The sequence below is a fragment of the Pelmatolapia mariae genome, linkage group LG23 (assembly GCF_036321145.2).
Source record: "Pelmatolapia mariae isolate MD_Pm_ZW linkage group LG23, Pm_UMD_F_2, whole genome shotgun sequence".
Taxonomy (NCBI): Eukaryota; Metazoa; Chordata; class Actinopteri; order Cichliformes; family Cichlidae; genus Pelmatolapia; species Pelmatolapia mariae.
This window is the reverse complement of record NC_086246.1, coordinates 25,173,891-25,192,189: the sequence shown is the minus strand read 5'-3', so window position 1 is coordinate 25,192,189 and position 18,299 is coordinate 25,173,891. Positions and strand designations below refer to the sequence as shown.

Sequence of the window (18,299 nt, the reverse complement as noted above, 5' to 3'; positions counted from 1 at the left end):
CTGTTGCTCACGCTGGCTTGGTAAGGACTTGTGCGAAGTGGTAAATAAACCCTGATGGCTGCAGGTCAGCGCCATTGAAAGCAGGTATCTGTAACTGAACTCCAGCAGCAAACCCGCCCGGCATCTCGTCTATAACTCGAACCAGACGTCCAGAGCACAGAGGGGCTTTTCTTTTTCCCTGAGAAGGTGTGACACTGTGGAGCACCTTAAAACTGTCCCTGGAGATTCTTTTGGTTCACTGTGGTCGCTTTTGAGTTTTCTGAGTGAGTCGGTTTTTACAGCCCAAATAGGCAAACTTCAATATTCATACTCATTTAAGTATAACACAGCACAGACGCCAACCACAGACTTCCCTAAAGTCAGACATGTTCTGCTCAGTGATTAGATGCATCTCACTTTTTAAAACTGAGACATGCGTCTGTCTGTTTAACTTCTGCTTTCTACATGAAAAAAGCACATCTAAAAAGCGCTGTATTTTTAGCAAACTTGAGACAGGTTTGCGTCAGACCTCATTAACTCAAAGTTACCTTTTTGGCCACTGCTATGTTGGATTTTTGGAGCCAGACATTACAATTTTTGATAAATTGGGTGTAGTGCTGCACATTGCTATAAGAAATAAAAGTCAATCCACTGGAAATGTCCCCACAGCACTAGAGAAACCGATATATGTTTAGCACAAGGAGCTATTTTTGCACACATCATCTGTATTTCAGCTCAACCGAATTCACAACTGCTAGTGGACATACTGATCCTTCTTCAGTGGTCAGTGGTTACATATGTAACCAACACTGCCTTGTCTGTTTTCACTGAGAAACAGAATCTAAAGCAGAAGCTTTCAGATAGAAGATGAAAGGAGGTCCTGCAGAAATGTTCAGTATAAGCTCATCCAACTCATGATCTATCACAGTTCACAGGTTGCTGTCTTTGGTGAAGTACAGAAATAAAGTTATGTGTCCACTGAGGCGTCAAGGAGGCTTGCAAACAGTCATATCTGGCAAAAATGAATCTCATTCAGCAATAAGAAATCAAGATGACTGTTTAAAAGGACACAAGTGCTATGCAGCAAAGTAAAACTTCAAGCATCACTGTCCCCCTGAACAGAGGGAGTATGTAATCAGTTCTGTTTGTTAGCGATCTAGCATCCACAGTTTTCAAGATATTGTGTTCAAGTTTTGTGTGATGGTAATTTTGGTGAAAGTCACACCAAATCTTAAAATAAGTAAAAACATTATATGAACCCACAATTTTTATGGATCATCTTAAAACTTCACAGCAATATACCAGGCCTCAGGGGACATAAGTACCTAGGTTAGCTATGCATTTAACCTTGACTGCCATTGATATATTGAGTAATATATCATATGAAAGGGCATGGAGAGAGCTGTACAACACACCTTTGTATTTTTTCAATGTGATGCCCTACAGCTTGTGCATCCAGTAGGCACAATCTTCTGTTAACAGCTCTGCTAAATGGCTTGAAATTAACAATGTTCAATATACAAGGAGAGGGAATTTGAGTAAACGCCAAGTATTGTGCATGATGTATATGCTGTGAAAAGCTAAATGAGCGAAATGTGATCTTGTTTTTGAGGTTTTTTTAAACATTAAACGGACAATTCACTAAATGCCACCTGCTAAAAAGCCTCCCTGAGGGGAAATTTAGACGATCTTTTATTTTAAAACTCAGCTCCACACCTGATACACTGTATAATACTGACGGTGATTCCTTTACTTGTCTTCGTCAGGTAGGCATTTTGTGGAAACCATTCAGAGAGAGGCCAGAGATGCAGGTTTCTGACAAATAATGCAATACATATTCAAAGTATCCTAAATGAAGCTGCCAAAGGTCCACTGTGAAACAGGAAAATCCCTGCAAGCCCTCTTTACATCCATGCTGGCCCCTGATGTGATTCTCATTTCGCAGTGTGGCACTCAGTGAAAACAAGTTTAAAAGCAGGTCAGTGACAGCAGCTCTGACACTTAAAGTGAGCACTGGGAGAGGCAGCTTGGCCAGGCGCTGGCGTTTTGCCCGGGGACACTCGAGGAGAGCATCTGGTTGTTGTGGGAACGCAAACCTGCGACCTCCCACTCAAAGGTTGATCTCACACAGAGCAGTTGCACTTCTGCTGCTGCTCAGGTTTAAATCAGGTTCAGATGTTCCTGCCGATGACTCCGCCGAGGATTTCAGGTCATGCGAGGCCACTTGAGAAGCCGCCTGCAGAGTGTGGGTGCACCTGAATGACACTGAGCGTGCTCTATGTGTTAAAACTGTGGCGTTCGACCCTTTAACCTCCTGATTTCTGGTCTGAGGTTGCAGAAAAACACAAGCCAACACAAACCGCGTAGAAACACAAAGTACCAAGCAGGAAGTTCATGGACTGGTTATTAGCTGACATCTCATATGCAAAAAGTAGTAGAATAAAACCACCTGTCACACAGAAAAATTTGATTCAAATTATGAGATGAAAGAACAGAAATCTCTCTTCCCCTGTTCGCTACTCGCTTTGCTTTGCATTTTCAGCTTCAGCTTCTTTTAAACATCTCTAGGGAACTGTTAGCTTGGTGTCTGAAATGTAAATTAAATGTAAATTGATGAGGTTTTATTTGCTAGACTCTCACTTTACCTGGTGGGGTTAACTTTTATGTCCTTATAGGAAAAAGCAACAACAGGTTAAAGGACTAAAAAGCAAAAACAAGCCAAAAATATACCACAGATCAACCCACGAGTTTCAAGAGAGTATTTCTTTTCTATAAAGCCTTAAAAGCCTGGTTTTGCAGCTCTAAACATAAAATTAAAGGGCACATACACTCAAACACAGACTGAGCGAAGCCATCTGTGATATCTGTGTGACTGTGATTGATGAGATGAAGTGTAACAAAAAAATGACAAACGTGACTCTAAAAATAGCAAAACCTGCAGAGCAGTTATTCCTGGACTTCCTGCTCTCACATCTCAAACATACATACACTCAAAGAAAATACGGACTGGGTACATGCTAAAGATATCACCTCACATGCTTCCATGTAGAAGCCAGTGCCAACACAAGCGTACACTGAAGTCCAACAGCATTAACTCATCTGTAACTCAGAAAACTGTCAGTGTGATTACTTTGCTGTGATCTTGTCACACATCTACAAGTTCTCTCTCTCTCTATCTCAGCCCTTCAGTCAGCTCCCGTAGTAAGGAGTTGACCTCCAGGGCAGTCCCCCGATAACCTCTCGTGTTAAGAAGTCCAACTTTATGTTTACAGGTTGACTCTAATGAACAGCTTTGGTCTCTTTAGCTGAGTTCTCCCTCCTTAACACCTGTAGGGAGGTGAGTTATTTTAACTTTGGCACATATAGGGCCTTGGGGATAGACACGATGCACATCTTCAGCCTCATCTCCGGTGCCAATGCCCCCTTTTTAGATTTAAATTGCGTGTAGACATTGAGGGTTCTGGGGAGGAGCCGTGCTGATGCCAGATATTGTCTGGCAGAGGTTCTTCTGCGCCATATGCACTGGCTCGCTGGATAACTGGGGCCCGGGCCTCCTCCATGCCTGCTTCTGTTCCTGGGGGTGGGGCTGTGGCTCCCCACACCCACTATTAGACACTACATGGAGAAACCTTATGAATACAAGCAGGCTCACGCACACAGGTTACAACAGACACACAGTATCTTGGGCTGCCACTGCCTCTAAAAATATCTCTTATTACTAGCACTGTGTGACGTTTAGTAACATTGTCACTGTTATTTATGCATATTTTGGTTGTTGCTGTGGTTTCTCTTTCTCCCTTTTACTTTCAAACCCTGGTCTTCTACTTTTCTCTCATTCTGTTATATCGTTTTAATTTCGTTACTTCCTATTTTTTCTTTTGCTTTCTTAAACTTACTCATGTGGCTTTTGTTAAGGCTCAAAGGTAAGGGTCACTCTGATTAAATTTAAATCTAGGTGTGCTAAAGGAGCTGGAGTCGGTGAGCTGGACCGCTCAGTCGTGCCTTGTAAAGCATTTTAATGCAATTACCAGATTGATAACCTGGTTTCCTGTGAGGCTATATGCACTAACAGATCATGCAAGAAGTCTGTGCATGAGTGTTGATGAGTGAAATTTTAGTTTTTGGTTAGTCTTAAACCTTACTTATTAATAGATATCTATAAAGCTAACAAGCTAACAAGCATTAGCTTAGCATTTCAGCCACTCATCCAAATATGGTCACTTCTGGCTCCAGAAGAGCTACAAAAACCGAGAGGCTGAAAACTCTCTTTGTCATCTGTCTCCTTGTAGGCTCTGATTGGCTGTTGTTAAAGTTTACCAATGTGTGGAATTGCAAAACCCTCTTATTAACAGCTCATCTACACAAACATGCGCACCAAAGTCCCACAGCAGGTTTGCACTTCACATGTCATGACGGGTTAATTGGAGATTACCTTGCCCAAAACTCCCCAAACTCTGGGCGCATCTTAAGCCACGATAAAATGTTTTAGACCGAGGCCATTTGAAAACACCAACAAAGTCCCAGAAAACTGAAACAGAAACTGATCTCGCAGCAATGGTGCTAGTTTGTAGTCATGTACTGTTTACAAGGAAACCCGCAGTGAGCTTGGATTGAAGAAGTTATTTAGATGAGTGATGGAACATTTCTCTCACTGATGAACAGGATCAACTTTCTGGGATTTCCTTATCTGGATAACTGAGCATGCATCAACAGATCGACATGGTCCACTAATCATACTAACAAACCATCACATCCCAACTGACCCAGTACTTTAACTACAGCATAGCAGCTAGAAAGTTTTCTTCTTGCTCTTGAGTCAAAAACAGATCAAAATGACAAAGTCATGACTGAAATTCATTACAAGGACAAAAGTATTGCACTGCACAGGTGTAGAAAACCAAGCAGCTAGCCATGCAGTCTGCCTTTACAAACATTTGTGAAAGAAGGGATCATTCTAAAGAGCTCAATGAATTTGAGTGCGATGCTGTAACAGCATGCCAGTGTTGCAACAACTTCGTTTTATGAAATATTTCCCTACTTATTATTAAACCCACCATCAACGTTATTGCAAAGCAGAAGTTTTTAGAACCACAGCCACTTAGACCACATGCCATTATAGAGCATAGTGGGCGAGTGCTGAGCTGCATCGTGCATAAAAGCTCTCCAAAACCTCCTCTGGCATTAACATCAGCACAAAGTCTGTGCACCAGGAGCATGGCTTTCTTTTACCAAGCAGCCCCTACAGGTGTAATATGCACATAAGTGAATGGTTTTTTCCACATAGTGTTCTTTTGACATGTTTACTTATAAAAGACTAAACTGCATTTCAACAATAAGAGCAGGCTACTATGAATTATGCTAAATTCAGACTCAATGAAACTGTGCTGAGACAAGGCTTTAGTGTCTGTTTATGTCTGAGTTACATCATGTTTGCATTAGTTCTGCTTTTATGCAACAATTTCATCTCGTAGGCTTTTAACCATAGATTTGTTTATTGTGTGTTTTAAACAAGTTAAATAAGGTGGGGTTGAATTGCTGTGTGATTGCCGTCTATACAGCGTTATACATAAATAAATACTGCATATTTGCTTGCTAGAGGCTGGACTCAAGATTAAAGTTGACAAATTTCCTTTAACAATATAAAAGAAAACATGACATCAAATATTAATCATAAGTCATGGTCATTTCAAGAAAAAAAATCAGTCAGCAGCTCCCACCTGACCCCTCACAATCAGCTGATTTTAACCTTTGATATATTGCACAATAACCTCACAGCCAGCAGCTACATTACACAGAGCTCAAATCTGACTATATTAGAAAACCACTGTGACCCAGAAGGAACTGCAGCAAGATGAGTGTGGTATCAAAATGTAGGTAAAAGGGAGACCTTTCATATGCTGTAACTTGTTTTGAGCCACCGCCTATCCCACATGTTTACCCAAACTGTAGCTTTTGTATTTTTCTCCAGTGAATTATGAGAAAACCGGTGCTTGTCTTTTAGCCCTGAATATGGATATGAGGTCTCAAAAATCCCTTTTTCCCCCAACAAAGTTGAGAAAACCTGGCCCCATCCTTTCAAACTCTCAGGGCCTTCAACTTGGAAAATATTCATAGCGTGAAGCTAAAATTTAACATGGATATTGTGCTTTTTTAAACAAAAACAATAAAATCAGCTGATTATGAGAAAGCCAAGCGGCAGCTTTGCTCAGCTATGACTGATTTTATGTGGACTGACCTTAAAGTGAGTGCAGCATGACTTCACTGTGTTACTGTTTAAAAAAACAACTATCTATATCTAGAAATGACATTAGGGACCAAACAGCATCTCTAAACTGTGCTGTGATCTTAGACGTTAATTTTGTAAACACTTTTGCAGTCTAAAATGTGAAATACAGCAAGGGGGTGCAGGAAAAGTGACTTTGCTGTAACTATTAAAAGCCTGCAGCCTCTGTGGGAATGGCTGTAGGCTGAATGGATGAGCTGTAAGTGTAACATGTATGTGTAAAGCACGGCCCCTGATGAAGCCCTGCTTGGCTAACCCTGCTGTAAATAAGACATCTGCTTCCAATAATACTCCAAAACACGACATATCTGAAATTGAGGCGAGATGGCTATCGCTGCATTCCTCACGGCACAGCTCCCTGCAAGAACAATGAGCGGCCAGTGTTGTTGCCGCTCGCTTTATCTGCCAGATCTGTCCTGGAAGGGGCGTGGACTGTAAATATGAGTGTGTGTTACGTGTGTTTGTGTATGAGAGAGAGAGAGAGCGGGGGGGGGGATCAGGAGGGGGTGTGTTGGACTCAGAGAAACACTCCCCTGCATTCACACAAAGGCACTTTTGTCTCAGACGCGCCAACGACACCTTTTCAGAACAATAGAAACTAAAGATGATTTTGGCGCCTGTTCCCTGCTGGAATTAAGACACCAGAGCCAATATCATACCTGCAATTTAACACCTGTTTCACAACCCAAGTATGAAAGAGCTCAGTGAAAGAAGCACCCAAGTTGATCTGGAGTTGTTTGCCAAGTTCAGTGTCTGTTCATAGTTTTCTTTTGGGGTCATTTCTTGTGTTTCTTAGTACTTTTCCAGCATCTTCCCTGTCTGCCCCAACCTCTCCTTGTCTTTGTTCCTACTACTGCGGTTAAAATTGAGGAAAAAAAAAATCTTCAACATAAAGATGGCCTTGTTCTTAAGTACGTGCAGGATTTATTAACCCCCATGGGCTCTGTTGGTTACTCTGATGTCTCAGCTCGCCTTTGCTGGTTGACAGTCTCCACGCTGAGACCAGAACTGTGACTTTAACTGTGAAACATTAATTTAGTGAAAGGCTGTTATGATTGTTTACGGTAGTTTTAGCCCTTGGTTTGTCACTAATAGCCTTATTTATTTTAGATATTCTGCTCTTTTTTGTTCTTCCTAGGGATTTTATTTTTTAGAAACTGATCGATATATTAGCAGGGCCGATATGTAAGCCCATATTAGTTATTAACAACGTACCTGTATCAGCATTTATAACGGAAATTAAATGAAAATTTAAAAGGCAAAAAAAGACAAGAGAAACACCCTTTAGGCATGTTATGAATGTTCATGTTATGTAGTTTTGGCATTGTGCAACTTCCCTGTTGGGCGCACGTGTTTGGAACGCTACAAACAACCAGCTGACGAGAGCAGAGTTGAGAAAAGCATGAACATTTTTTTTTTAAAATAACATTAGAAATGTGAGGGGGATCTGTTTATGTTTCATGTGGCCAAAAATATTGGCCGATATATCAGGTTTTTATGATAATCAAATATCGATATTGGTCTTAAAAAACTTAAATCAGGCTGTAACTTTTTAAAAATTGAAATAGGTTTTTGTAGTTTATCTCTATGAAGCGGTTTGTAACTTTAAGAAAAGTACTTTATAAACTTATGAGTTTGGTTGTGCTCGCTGCCATTATAACCACACAGTTGTTTTTAAATTATTCCAGGCCTAAACTGACATCCCGACAGGCTTAAGCACAGTGTAATTTGGCATTTTTAAGACTTTTTGTTAGGCACAAGCTACAGCTGTTAAGGATATTTTCCCACTGTTCCAGGAAAAATAAAAAATAAAAATCTGGAACTGTTTTAGAGACTTTCAGTTCTTCATTACACTCACCACACTGTTTTTAACACTTATTTAATTCGACACAACACATAAATATTGGCTAATATGCTGCTATCAGTCAACAGCTCTGATGTCCGATAATTTTGGATTTTCAAGTCCAATTTTACAGCCTGTAACCAAAGAGGGATGACGTTCAACCAGCATTTATTGTGATGAAAAAAAAGAGGAATTTGATTTTTATATAAAGTAAGAGTTTATAGTATGGCATCAGGAGCAGGATTTTATATAATTTGTGGGCTTTCAAATAGGTTACTCATAAGAAATGAAGTGGGACTTTCTCAAATTACCTGCTCCAAAGGTCCCATTATTCCAAATGTTGGCTTTATTAGCCAACATAAATATGCATTTTTATATGCTTTTACTCCAAGGACTCAGTGGCATCATGATGTTTTGACCTTGATATGACAACCAGGAAGTGAAAGTTGGGACGCTCATGTTCATCACATGTTAGTCATAAGAAGAAACAGTGCCTCTGCTGAAAGCTGGCCCATCGCATAGAGCACCAAAACACAACAACAAAACCTTAACAGCAACATCTAACCATTTTATTCCCATGTGAGTTCAGTCTCAGAGCAGAAATCATCCACCTAATTGATCAACGCAGAGTACAATAAATCACAAGTTAAGAAAAAAAGAGTGCCGTGGGGGGAAAAAAGTCACTGAATTGTTTTATACCTTAAAAACATCATCACAATTTCCCATTTAAGGCGTCGAACTGTTCCTCAACCATCAGAATCCTGCTCTCCGCAGGGCTAATTTGATTATTGTGAATTTATTATAAAAGTAAAAGTGTCAGGAGACATAAACTTGTTATTCCAAAGGTAATTTCAACCAGTGTGGCCTGCGCTGTTAGCAGAATCCTTAATATCCTTAGCTTGTTTACATTGTTTCTTTTACGACTTGAACCACAAACCATGCTGCTGTAGAGAAGGTAAATAGACTGCTATTTACATTGTGCTCTCCTACTTAATTTTAGTGCTCAAAGCACTCTCTCACATGCCTCTTTCACACAAGTGCTTTTTAACTTAAAATTCACACACTCGTACTCAAATGGATGCATCACAGGCAGCTCAGGGATCAGTATTTTACCCAAACATACTTCAACGTGCAGGCTAGAGGAGCCAGGGATCAAACCAGCAACGTTCTGATTGGTAAATGACCCACTCCACCTCTTGAGTCACAGCCACCCAAAACTTTACACCCCATCCACTACTAACCAGGTCTGACTCTGTTTAGAGATCGGCATGTTCAGGGTGGTATGGCTGCAATCCAAAGACCCCCTTCTAAAGGTTCTTTCCTGGACTTTCAGGGTTTAAAAGGAGCCATGGTGCTAAAGAGGACCGGTCTGAATTATCTTAGTGCACTTTTGACAATTTAAAATCAACAGTGGTGCTATAGAGAACCAATCTAAAGGATTTTTAAGGGTTCTTTACTGGATATTTCAGGGTATTAAGGGACTGAAATGCTACAGAAAAAACCTTTTTAAAGGTTTTTAATGACCCACGGTGCTACAGAGAACCTCTTGAAGGTTCTTCATTGCTCTTTAAAGAGTTTAAAATGGGTCATCGTTCATTGGAGAACCCCTCAAGAATGCTTTGGTGTTTTCCCGTCCTGGAGCGAAAGAGCCGGATGCGACACTAGTATGTTCCAGTGGCAGTCAGTGGTACTGCAATGAAAGAAATTCCCAATTGAGGTTATTATGCTGAATTTGGAATGCCTTAGTTTTACATTCACAAGGCAATTTGTAAAGTCCAGGAAAGTTTTTGGGTTTTTTTTGGCTTTGACGCACCTAAAAAGTAACCGTTATTCAACTGAATTGGCACCACTTTGAAGTCCAGTATCCAGCTGCTATAAAACATCTGTGGGAAGGAGTCAAGTAGCCTCCTCCAACACCTCTGGGACGGAGTTTAACCTCAAAATGGGGCAGGCCCTCGTTTCCTAACATCACTGCAAGTTTCTGCAGCCGGGTCCAAAATATGGAGGCTGATACGTCAACAACGGCTGCAAGCATTTCTCATGCAGATGTCCAAATACTTCTGGCTACTCGTTGTGCAATTCAACCTTCTCGTTATTGTTTTACAACTTTGTACAATCCATCCGCCGTCTCTTTGTCTCTGTCACACATGGACATTACCATAAATTTAAATGCTTTCCTTGTACAATACAGTGTAAACATAAAGGTACACTGCCGCAGGGCAGACTGCTGTAACGCCGCCTCCAGACCTCTCTGTGGGCTTAACTGACTCTCACACTCACAACTCCCTCACTCAACACTGTTTCCTGAAAGAAAAAAGAAAAGAAAGACAAACTTTTCCTAAAAACTGAACATGGCAGACTTACGTAACCCTTTGCGTGACACTGAACTATGTTAATTTGAGTGGAGGGAGGGAGGGAAAAAACAAACTCCCCTAAAACACATAGAGAGAGAAGGAAAAAGACAGGAAAAAAGTATGTTGTGGCAGTCGGAGGAGGAGGAGGAGGAGAAAAAACAGAGCGAGTCTCAGATTACGCCATCCTCCCTCCCTCCCTCCTCCCTCGTGGAAACATTGCGTGAGAACGCTCTACGTCCTGATTATGATTAATGCAGGTAGTGCCACACACACACATACGCACACATACACTGAAACCGCGGTTCTGGCTGGGTTCTGCCGTGGGTCCCTGCTCAGGCCTGTGGTTCTGTACGGGGCAGTTAACACTCCGTCTGGCTTGTTAAAGCTAAAAATCACAAACTGGTAAAAATCACAGTGAGGAGGCCAGCGTGGCTGAGAGCAGAGGGTTCTTTATGGCACCACGAAGGGTCTCGAACAAAATATATCCCCAGGACGCTTTAGAGAACCCTTCTAAAAGTTCTTTATAGCACTTTTAATGGATTAAAATGTCCATCCTGTTATGGAGAACTTTTCTAAAGGTTCTGTGCTGCACTTTTAAGAGTTTAAAACAACCACTTTGATACAGAGAACCCTTCTACAAGGTCCTTAAAGCACTTTTAAGGGTGTAAATGATCAACGGGGCTATATAGAACCTACAAAGAACCCTCTAAAGGTTCTCTCCTGCATGTTTAAGTGTTGAAAATTAACACTGATTCTATAGAGAACCAATCTAAAGTTCTTTCCTGGATTTTCAGTGTTTTGAATTAATTATGTTCCCCTTGGAGAATCCCTCTGAAAGTTCTTCATGGGAGTTGTTTAAACTGAACCATGGTGCTATACAGAACTCCTTTAAAGGCTCTTTACAGCACTTTAAATATGGTGAAAAGGTCTTACAGAAGATCCTCTACAAAGGCAACAACACAACTAAGGATATCAGCTGAAATGCAACAGGATGTTATGGTGCCCCATGATGCCTTAGAGGACTCCCATACAGTGGCCCATGGTGCTACTAAGTCTTAACAGTATGGTTAAGGGTCTACTATTAACTTACTGAGCATTGTTCTCTGGAGAGCCTGGAGAGCCTGCAGAGCAGCGTAATGTGTCCAAGACTCAAATACAGTGCTTTATAAAAACTCTCCAAAGTTATTTACACCCCCATGAGAGGTCTGATGAGGACACTTCAGGATGGTGCTTTGGAGAACCTCTAGAGAAGCACCTTGAATAATATAAGTAGAACAATTAGAGCCCGGTGCTTTATATAACCTCTAAAGGGTTCTTTCCCAAAGGTTCTAAAATAGACTTACATACTTGTGGTGCCTTTGGAAACAGCAACACCATCTACTTGATCCTTTAGACATCCTCACTCCTATACAGTATCTTCCATCCATCAACACCACAGGGGGCCTTCTAACGGATCTTTGCAGCAGATTTATTAATGTTTTTTAAACTATGTGGACATTGCGTACCAAAGTAGTGGATTAGAGACCCAATCTAAGTTTTTCTTTATGATCTCATAGAAGGAACTATTGTAAAATGGTGCTTTACAGAACCTTTAAATATGCACTGGAACCAGTATATGCTGTTTTAAGCATATAAAGTTCATTCTAGGGCGGTGACATTAGAGCGGGTCATCTACAATCGGAAGGTTGATGGTTAGCGTCCCGGCTCCTCCAGTCTACAGAAATCACATGAGCACCAGTCGGTTCAAGTGTCAATGAAGAGATTTTTTTCCACCAGTTTACATCCAGTTTGAATTGTTGTTTCTTTAAGAACATTCTAGCTCAGTGGCAAGAGAAAAGTCCACTTCTAGTGGTTTATTCACAGCAAAATTCATGACAAACTAAGCCTATCATTAGTAATATCTCTATTTTTTTTCACTTTATAGGGCTGGGCAATCTGAGTGCTCTGTTCTTCTGTTTTTTTGCAAAGAATAACTTTGTGGTTCCCAAAGTGAAGACCTCAGGGACCTGCAGCGGCGCTCGAAGGGCTTCTAACAAGTCCTGAAACATCATCTCTGACAAAGCACAGAAGAACAAAGATTCACTGTGCTTGGCTTCGGGATAATGAAGTGAGCAAAACTCCGTCCAAAAATGGTTCCTTCTCTATGCAGAGGTAGTTTTCAAATTGCGCCGTTGGGGGGGTTTCTGAGGCGTCCCGATTGGGGAATCAAGAGGGAAACAAAGATACTATACATATATTTAAATCATAAGTAGAATCACAGGAAGGTGGTACGATGAGATTTCTGATGTGGGGTTTCAGTCTTTACAGTGTCAACCTCCCCGCCTACAGGGCACACTCAAACAAAAACTCAAAAGATAAATTCCAGTTCAGCACCATCCACTTCTGAGGAGTCCTTTAAGGAGTTTTTAAAGGCCACAGATCAGTCTGGGAAGGCCAGCTGTCCCAGATGGTATAATTAGATTTAAATGATACTGAAGCAACAGTTAACTTTATTCTCCACGCAGTGCTGCTGGACCTCAGCACTTCACATTACCTCGGGGTGGCTGGCCAGCATTGCATAACCACAGCAGGGAAAAATAGACTTTATAGCCCTATGGATTGTACAATCCAGCTACTATTGCACACACACACATAGAGGGCACAAATACGCTTATTACAACGTAACGCAGGCTATAATACACGAGTAGTGCAGGGATGTTTGCACAGCTGCACCTAAAAAAAAGGAAAAAGAGATCCCTGGTGTTAGAAAGCTTCACTGTGACATGTATGCATGCTTTGAGGAGAAAAACACACAGATTGTTGTTCAACATAAACATTAAAAGCCACCAAAGCGAGGTGTTTTCACAGGATTACACGTCCTAGCTTCTATGGAAGGTCACAGGGACTGCCCGTGCTGGCACAACTGTAGTATTACATTAGTAAACAGTAAAAAGCGTTATAAAGCTGGTATGACGACCACACCACGGAGCTCATAAATTGCAATAAAACGTCTGTCTTTAGCTCTCCGGTCACCTCAGACACCTCAGAGTGCTCGGGGGTTTTGCTTTGCGGTGTTTGGGGAGTTGACTTACATTTTCTGGACGGGCTTCTTCCGTTTCTTCGCGGCGTAAAGCGCCGTATTCGGCAGCATGTTGAATTCAGAAGAAACAAAGTGAGCTACAAGTGGCTTTATCCCGGCTTTATGTGCGCGTTAACAGGTCCGGGCGTGTTCAGAAGACTCGCATGCCCCCGAAAAAACTGAAAAGGAGACGATTAGAAATCCCCCCCTCCTCTCGGTCCTCGGCTGCTTCGCGTCCCGAGTGCCTCTCAGCTGAAAAAAAAACAACTTTTTGTTGTCTTTAATCGAAAGAAGCCTCCGGTAGAAGTTCAAAACTACCACAACTTTTTATTTCCACGACGTGTAGGCCTCCTCGTCCGAGATATGGGCGAGTAAAGCGACTTTTAGGCGTTAAAAGTGTGAAAAGTCCTCGGAGGAGTTTTATGTAAGTCCTCGGGCTGCGCGTCACCTCCGTAGTGATTTGACAGGGCCGCTCAGCCGCCGCGCGCTCTCGTGGCGGTGAGTGTGTGTGTGTGTGTGTGTGTCACTGTAATGAGAGAGCAGAATATTTAAGGTGGTCCAAATGTGGGCCAACTGAAATACACACCGCAGCCGAGGAATGGTTAGGAAACCGCATTCCAACCAGGAAGACCTTAAGGACGTTTTTTTTTTCATTGTAACGCTTGTATAAGGCATTTACTAAAAAAAAAAAAAAAAAAAGTTAGTCATTAAATAATATTTATGCTTATTATTACAATTACAGTTATTGAAGAGCTATATATGTTAATATATATATATATATATATATATATATATATATATAGAGAGAGAGAGAGAGAGAGAGAGAGAGAGAGAAATATTTTCTGATATTTGCATTTATGTACAAATTCTTCAATACTGTTAACATTTTTATGAAGCCCAACAGACAAAATAAAATTTAATATTTACTTATATTATGTAAACTTATGATGTAATACTTAAAAGTTGATACTATAATCTATCTATACACTTATGTTTACTTAAAAGTACATTTACATTATATAAAGTTATGTAAGATTATAAAGGAATACATCTAAATTAATACTATAGCATATTCTTTCATTATGCTTATATTTTGTAGATTTAAATGTATACTTACATTAGATTTTAATAAATTGTTCAGTATTGCAAATGTTCCATACATTCCAGTAAATAAATAACTTAAAATTACATCAAACAGTAATATTACTGAGAAAAATACATATACATGGCAACATATATGGCATTTGTTTTGCCTATAAGCATTACAACTAGTTATAAATTTATTTAAATTTTTCCTATAGGCACTAGTATATCTATAATGATCATATTCCTTAAATAAACAGAATTTAAAAGTTCTAAAATTATTTGAACTCATTACTCTAACGTCTGACATAATTTCATAAAGAAAGTCATATTTAAAAATTCAATCAATGTAAACACAAATGAAATTAAAAATATCAATGGATTATAAATCTTAAAACGTACAAAAAATTAAATACAAATTAATTAAAAAAAATTAAACAACTATTATACTTTACATTTAGTCATGTATTTTTTGTTTATTTCTTATTTCTGGCATGTACAACATTCTCTATAGTGGAGTCCATTGATGGTATGAAGTAGGACAGGACCCTTCAGATACTAGACACTGGTGGTGGCAGAGATGGAGCAAGTGGAGACTTGGACGAGGATCTCCATCTGGCCAGGATGAAGTGGAGTTCGGAGTCTGAATGGCAGGATAACAGAAGATAACCGATATATAAAGAGCACAGAAGTGACTGATTGGCTCGCAGAAAGTGGGCAAGAAAAGGATTAGGTCAGAATCTGACGGTGTGGCAAAGTGTAAGTGGTGTAAAGGACAGACTAGTATCCCAAACACCCCAGAATGCAGGTATATGAATGAATGCATATCTGTTTCATTGAACATACACATAAGCTTCATAACAAGGATGTAAAACCCATTTTGATCACCAGTGGGCCGAACAAATATGAACCATAGGTCCACATTCAGTCTTATGAGAAAGAGAGTTTCCACAGGACTCAGTGCAGTCTTTTGGAAAACTAAGTACACCTCATAATTCAGTAGCTCGTAAAACTACCTTTAGCAGAAACAACTTGAAGCAGTTGTTTTCTGTATGACTATCAGTCTCTCACATCACTGTGGGGGAATTTTGGCCCACTCTTCTTTACAATGTTGCATCAGTTGATTGATGTTTGTGGGCGTTTGTTTAATTACACCTCTCTTAAGGTCTTAGCAAAACATTTCAATGAGGTCAAGGTTTAGACTTTGACTCTGCCATTGCAGCACCTTGTTTCTTTTTCAGACATTTAGTTGTAGATGTTATTGCAGTGTCTGGAACCCAGTTTCAGCCAAACTTTAGCTGTCAGACAGACAGCATCACATTTGACTCTAGAATATTTTGGTATACAAAGGAGTTCATGGTCGACTCGGTGACTGCAAGGTGCCCAGGTTGTGTGACTGCAAAACAAGCCCCTCCACCACAGTGCTGACAGCTGGCATGAAGTGTTTGTGCTGATATACTGTGTTTGGCTTTGTGCATTATGGCCACACATCTCCACTTTGGTGTCATCTGTCCAAAGTACATTGTTCCTGAAGTCTTGTGGTTTGTAGCACAGTTTTGCATCAACCTAAGCTGTGCGGTTGTGTTTGTTTTACAAAGAAGCAGCTTTCTCCTGGAAGTGATGAAAGCGTCATGTGACTGTAACATTTACCCTTATACCCGAGGACTATTGAGTCTGGGATTTTGGATTTTTTGCAGTTTCTGAGCATTGCACGATTGGTCTGGACCTTGGGGTGAATTTGCTGGCACATCCACTCTGGGAAGACTGTGCCATTTTTCATAGGACTGAAGAATCCTATGAAGATGTCATTTTTTTCCACATTGTTGGACTTCCACCCTTTTTTAATTGTAAGCATGTACTATTCTGAAATGTATGAACCATTCAAAAGATGATTAATAGTACAAAATGTTCTGAAAGAATATTTCATCCACAATGAAATTTATAGACTCCACTAAATCTTCAAAAGCACAAAAACTGAATTAAATAACCAAATTGTATGTCTATTTGACTCTATTAAAAATTTCAAAATATTTTTTAGATTTTATTGGAAAAAACATTTGATCAGAAAAATGAAAAACAACCGTAACAAAAAACACACCAATACTTGTCCCCTTGTCTTTTAGTCTTGAAGAGCTTTGAGCGGTCAGTGAGACTAGAAATGATATATTTAAATCCCAGGAGGGAACATCAGTTCAGGCTGATTTGCTACATCAGTATCTGTTCGCCTTATAAGTCACTGATCCAACTGAGATCCTGGCTACTCAACAGGGCTGTTCAATTAAAAACAAAAAAAAAAACAAAAAAAAAACTAAAACAGTTTTGTAAATTGACTGGTCCAAAATTCCTCCCACAAAAATCTCTGTCGAGCAGAAAATATTTGATAAATGTCGGTAAGGCTGCTAACAGAGAATCACCAAATTATTAAATTCAAGAATTAAGTGATTCACCAATAAGGATGTGAGAAGTACAACTGCTTGTATCTTTACAGGTTTATGAAAATGAAGAGCAGACTGCATGTCATGAGTAAACAGTACAAAAATAAACATATTTCCAAAGATTTCACAGTCTTACAACTTTAAATAAATTTGCAGCCAAAACACACCTAATGAAAGATTTAGCACATCAGCAGCAAAAGAAATCACAAAAAACTCAATGCAGTCTTAAAACATCTGTATTAGAAAGTGGAGACAAATGGGAACACAGCTGAACTGAATAATAACTAATGAGACAAAGGGAACACGGGATACCAAAATAAAACAGGAAGAAACTAAATGAGAACAGAAACACAGACTTGAAACTGACACACACACAAAAAAAGGGAAACAAAACGTAGAGACAAGACTGACTACACACAGGAGACACAATTTACTAAACACAGGAGACAAAACTCTGAGATAAATGAATACTCAGTGCACGAAATACACGAATATTCAACAAGCAAGGAATAATCAAATGAAGATTAGAAAGTCAAAAAACTCAAACACTGGGACAACTGACCCAGGACCACACACAGGCTGTCTTTACTTACTTACTTATTTATTTTTAGAAAGACAATGTTTAGATTTAAAAATACTGGTTTAATGGGGGCTGCATACTTTTGGACATCTTTACCTTTATCATCTTTAAGCTGATGTTGATTCTGCACTTAGGATTTATTTTTTCACCCCCCCCACTTCCTTTTTTATCCAGTGGTTTCACTTACTCCATCAATCACCAGAGGCTTACTCAAGCTACACAAACTTTTGAAGGCCACACTGGCTCAGTTTGGACAGGACATGCTGGTTTGGCCTGTCCTTCAGGTCATCTGAGGACATTTTTTGTGCCCTTCAGAGAATCCAGACCCTGAAGTGCAGCCCAGCTTATAAAACATCAAGTTTGTTTACACAGCCTTAAAATAGCTAGTGGTCGAGCTCAAACTAAAAACATGACATTTGGGAGATTTTCCCAGGGCCGTGCAATTTGAAATGTTTAAAAATCATTCAGGTTTTATGTAAAAATGAATGATTTGGCAGCACAAACTGTAAAACCGTCACTAACTGGGTGTTATTTGAAGTTGAAGGCCGAGTTTCTTTGCCATGTGGCTGAACTCTGCCTGTACTGACAGAGGTTTGCAGTTAGGACAAGGTGCATGTACATATTTACTCAGTGTTTGGGTCATTTGACAGCCCGTGTCCTCCTACGGTCTGTCAGAGGTAGGTG

At 40.1% G+C, this 18,299-nt stretch overlaps 1 protein-coding gene across 1 annotated transcript in view; it reads right to left on the bottom strand.

The window, feature by feature from the left end:
- ahr2 (aryl hydrocarbon receptor 2) overlaps positions 1-13,955 on the bottom strand; it is a 96,728-nt gene extending 82,773 nt beyond the window's left edge. The window contains exon 1 of the mRNA XM_063465860.1: positions 13,531-13,955. Coding sequence (XP_063321930.1) covers positions 13,531-13,589 — 59 coding nt within the window. The 5' untranslated portion in view covers positions 13,590-13,955. The remainder of the gene's footprint in view (positions 1-13,530) is intronic.
- Between the last annotated feature and the right edge of the window lie 4,344 nt (positions 13,956-18,299).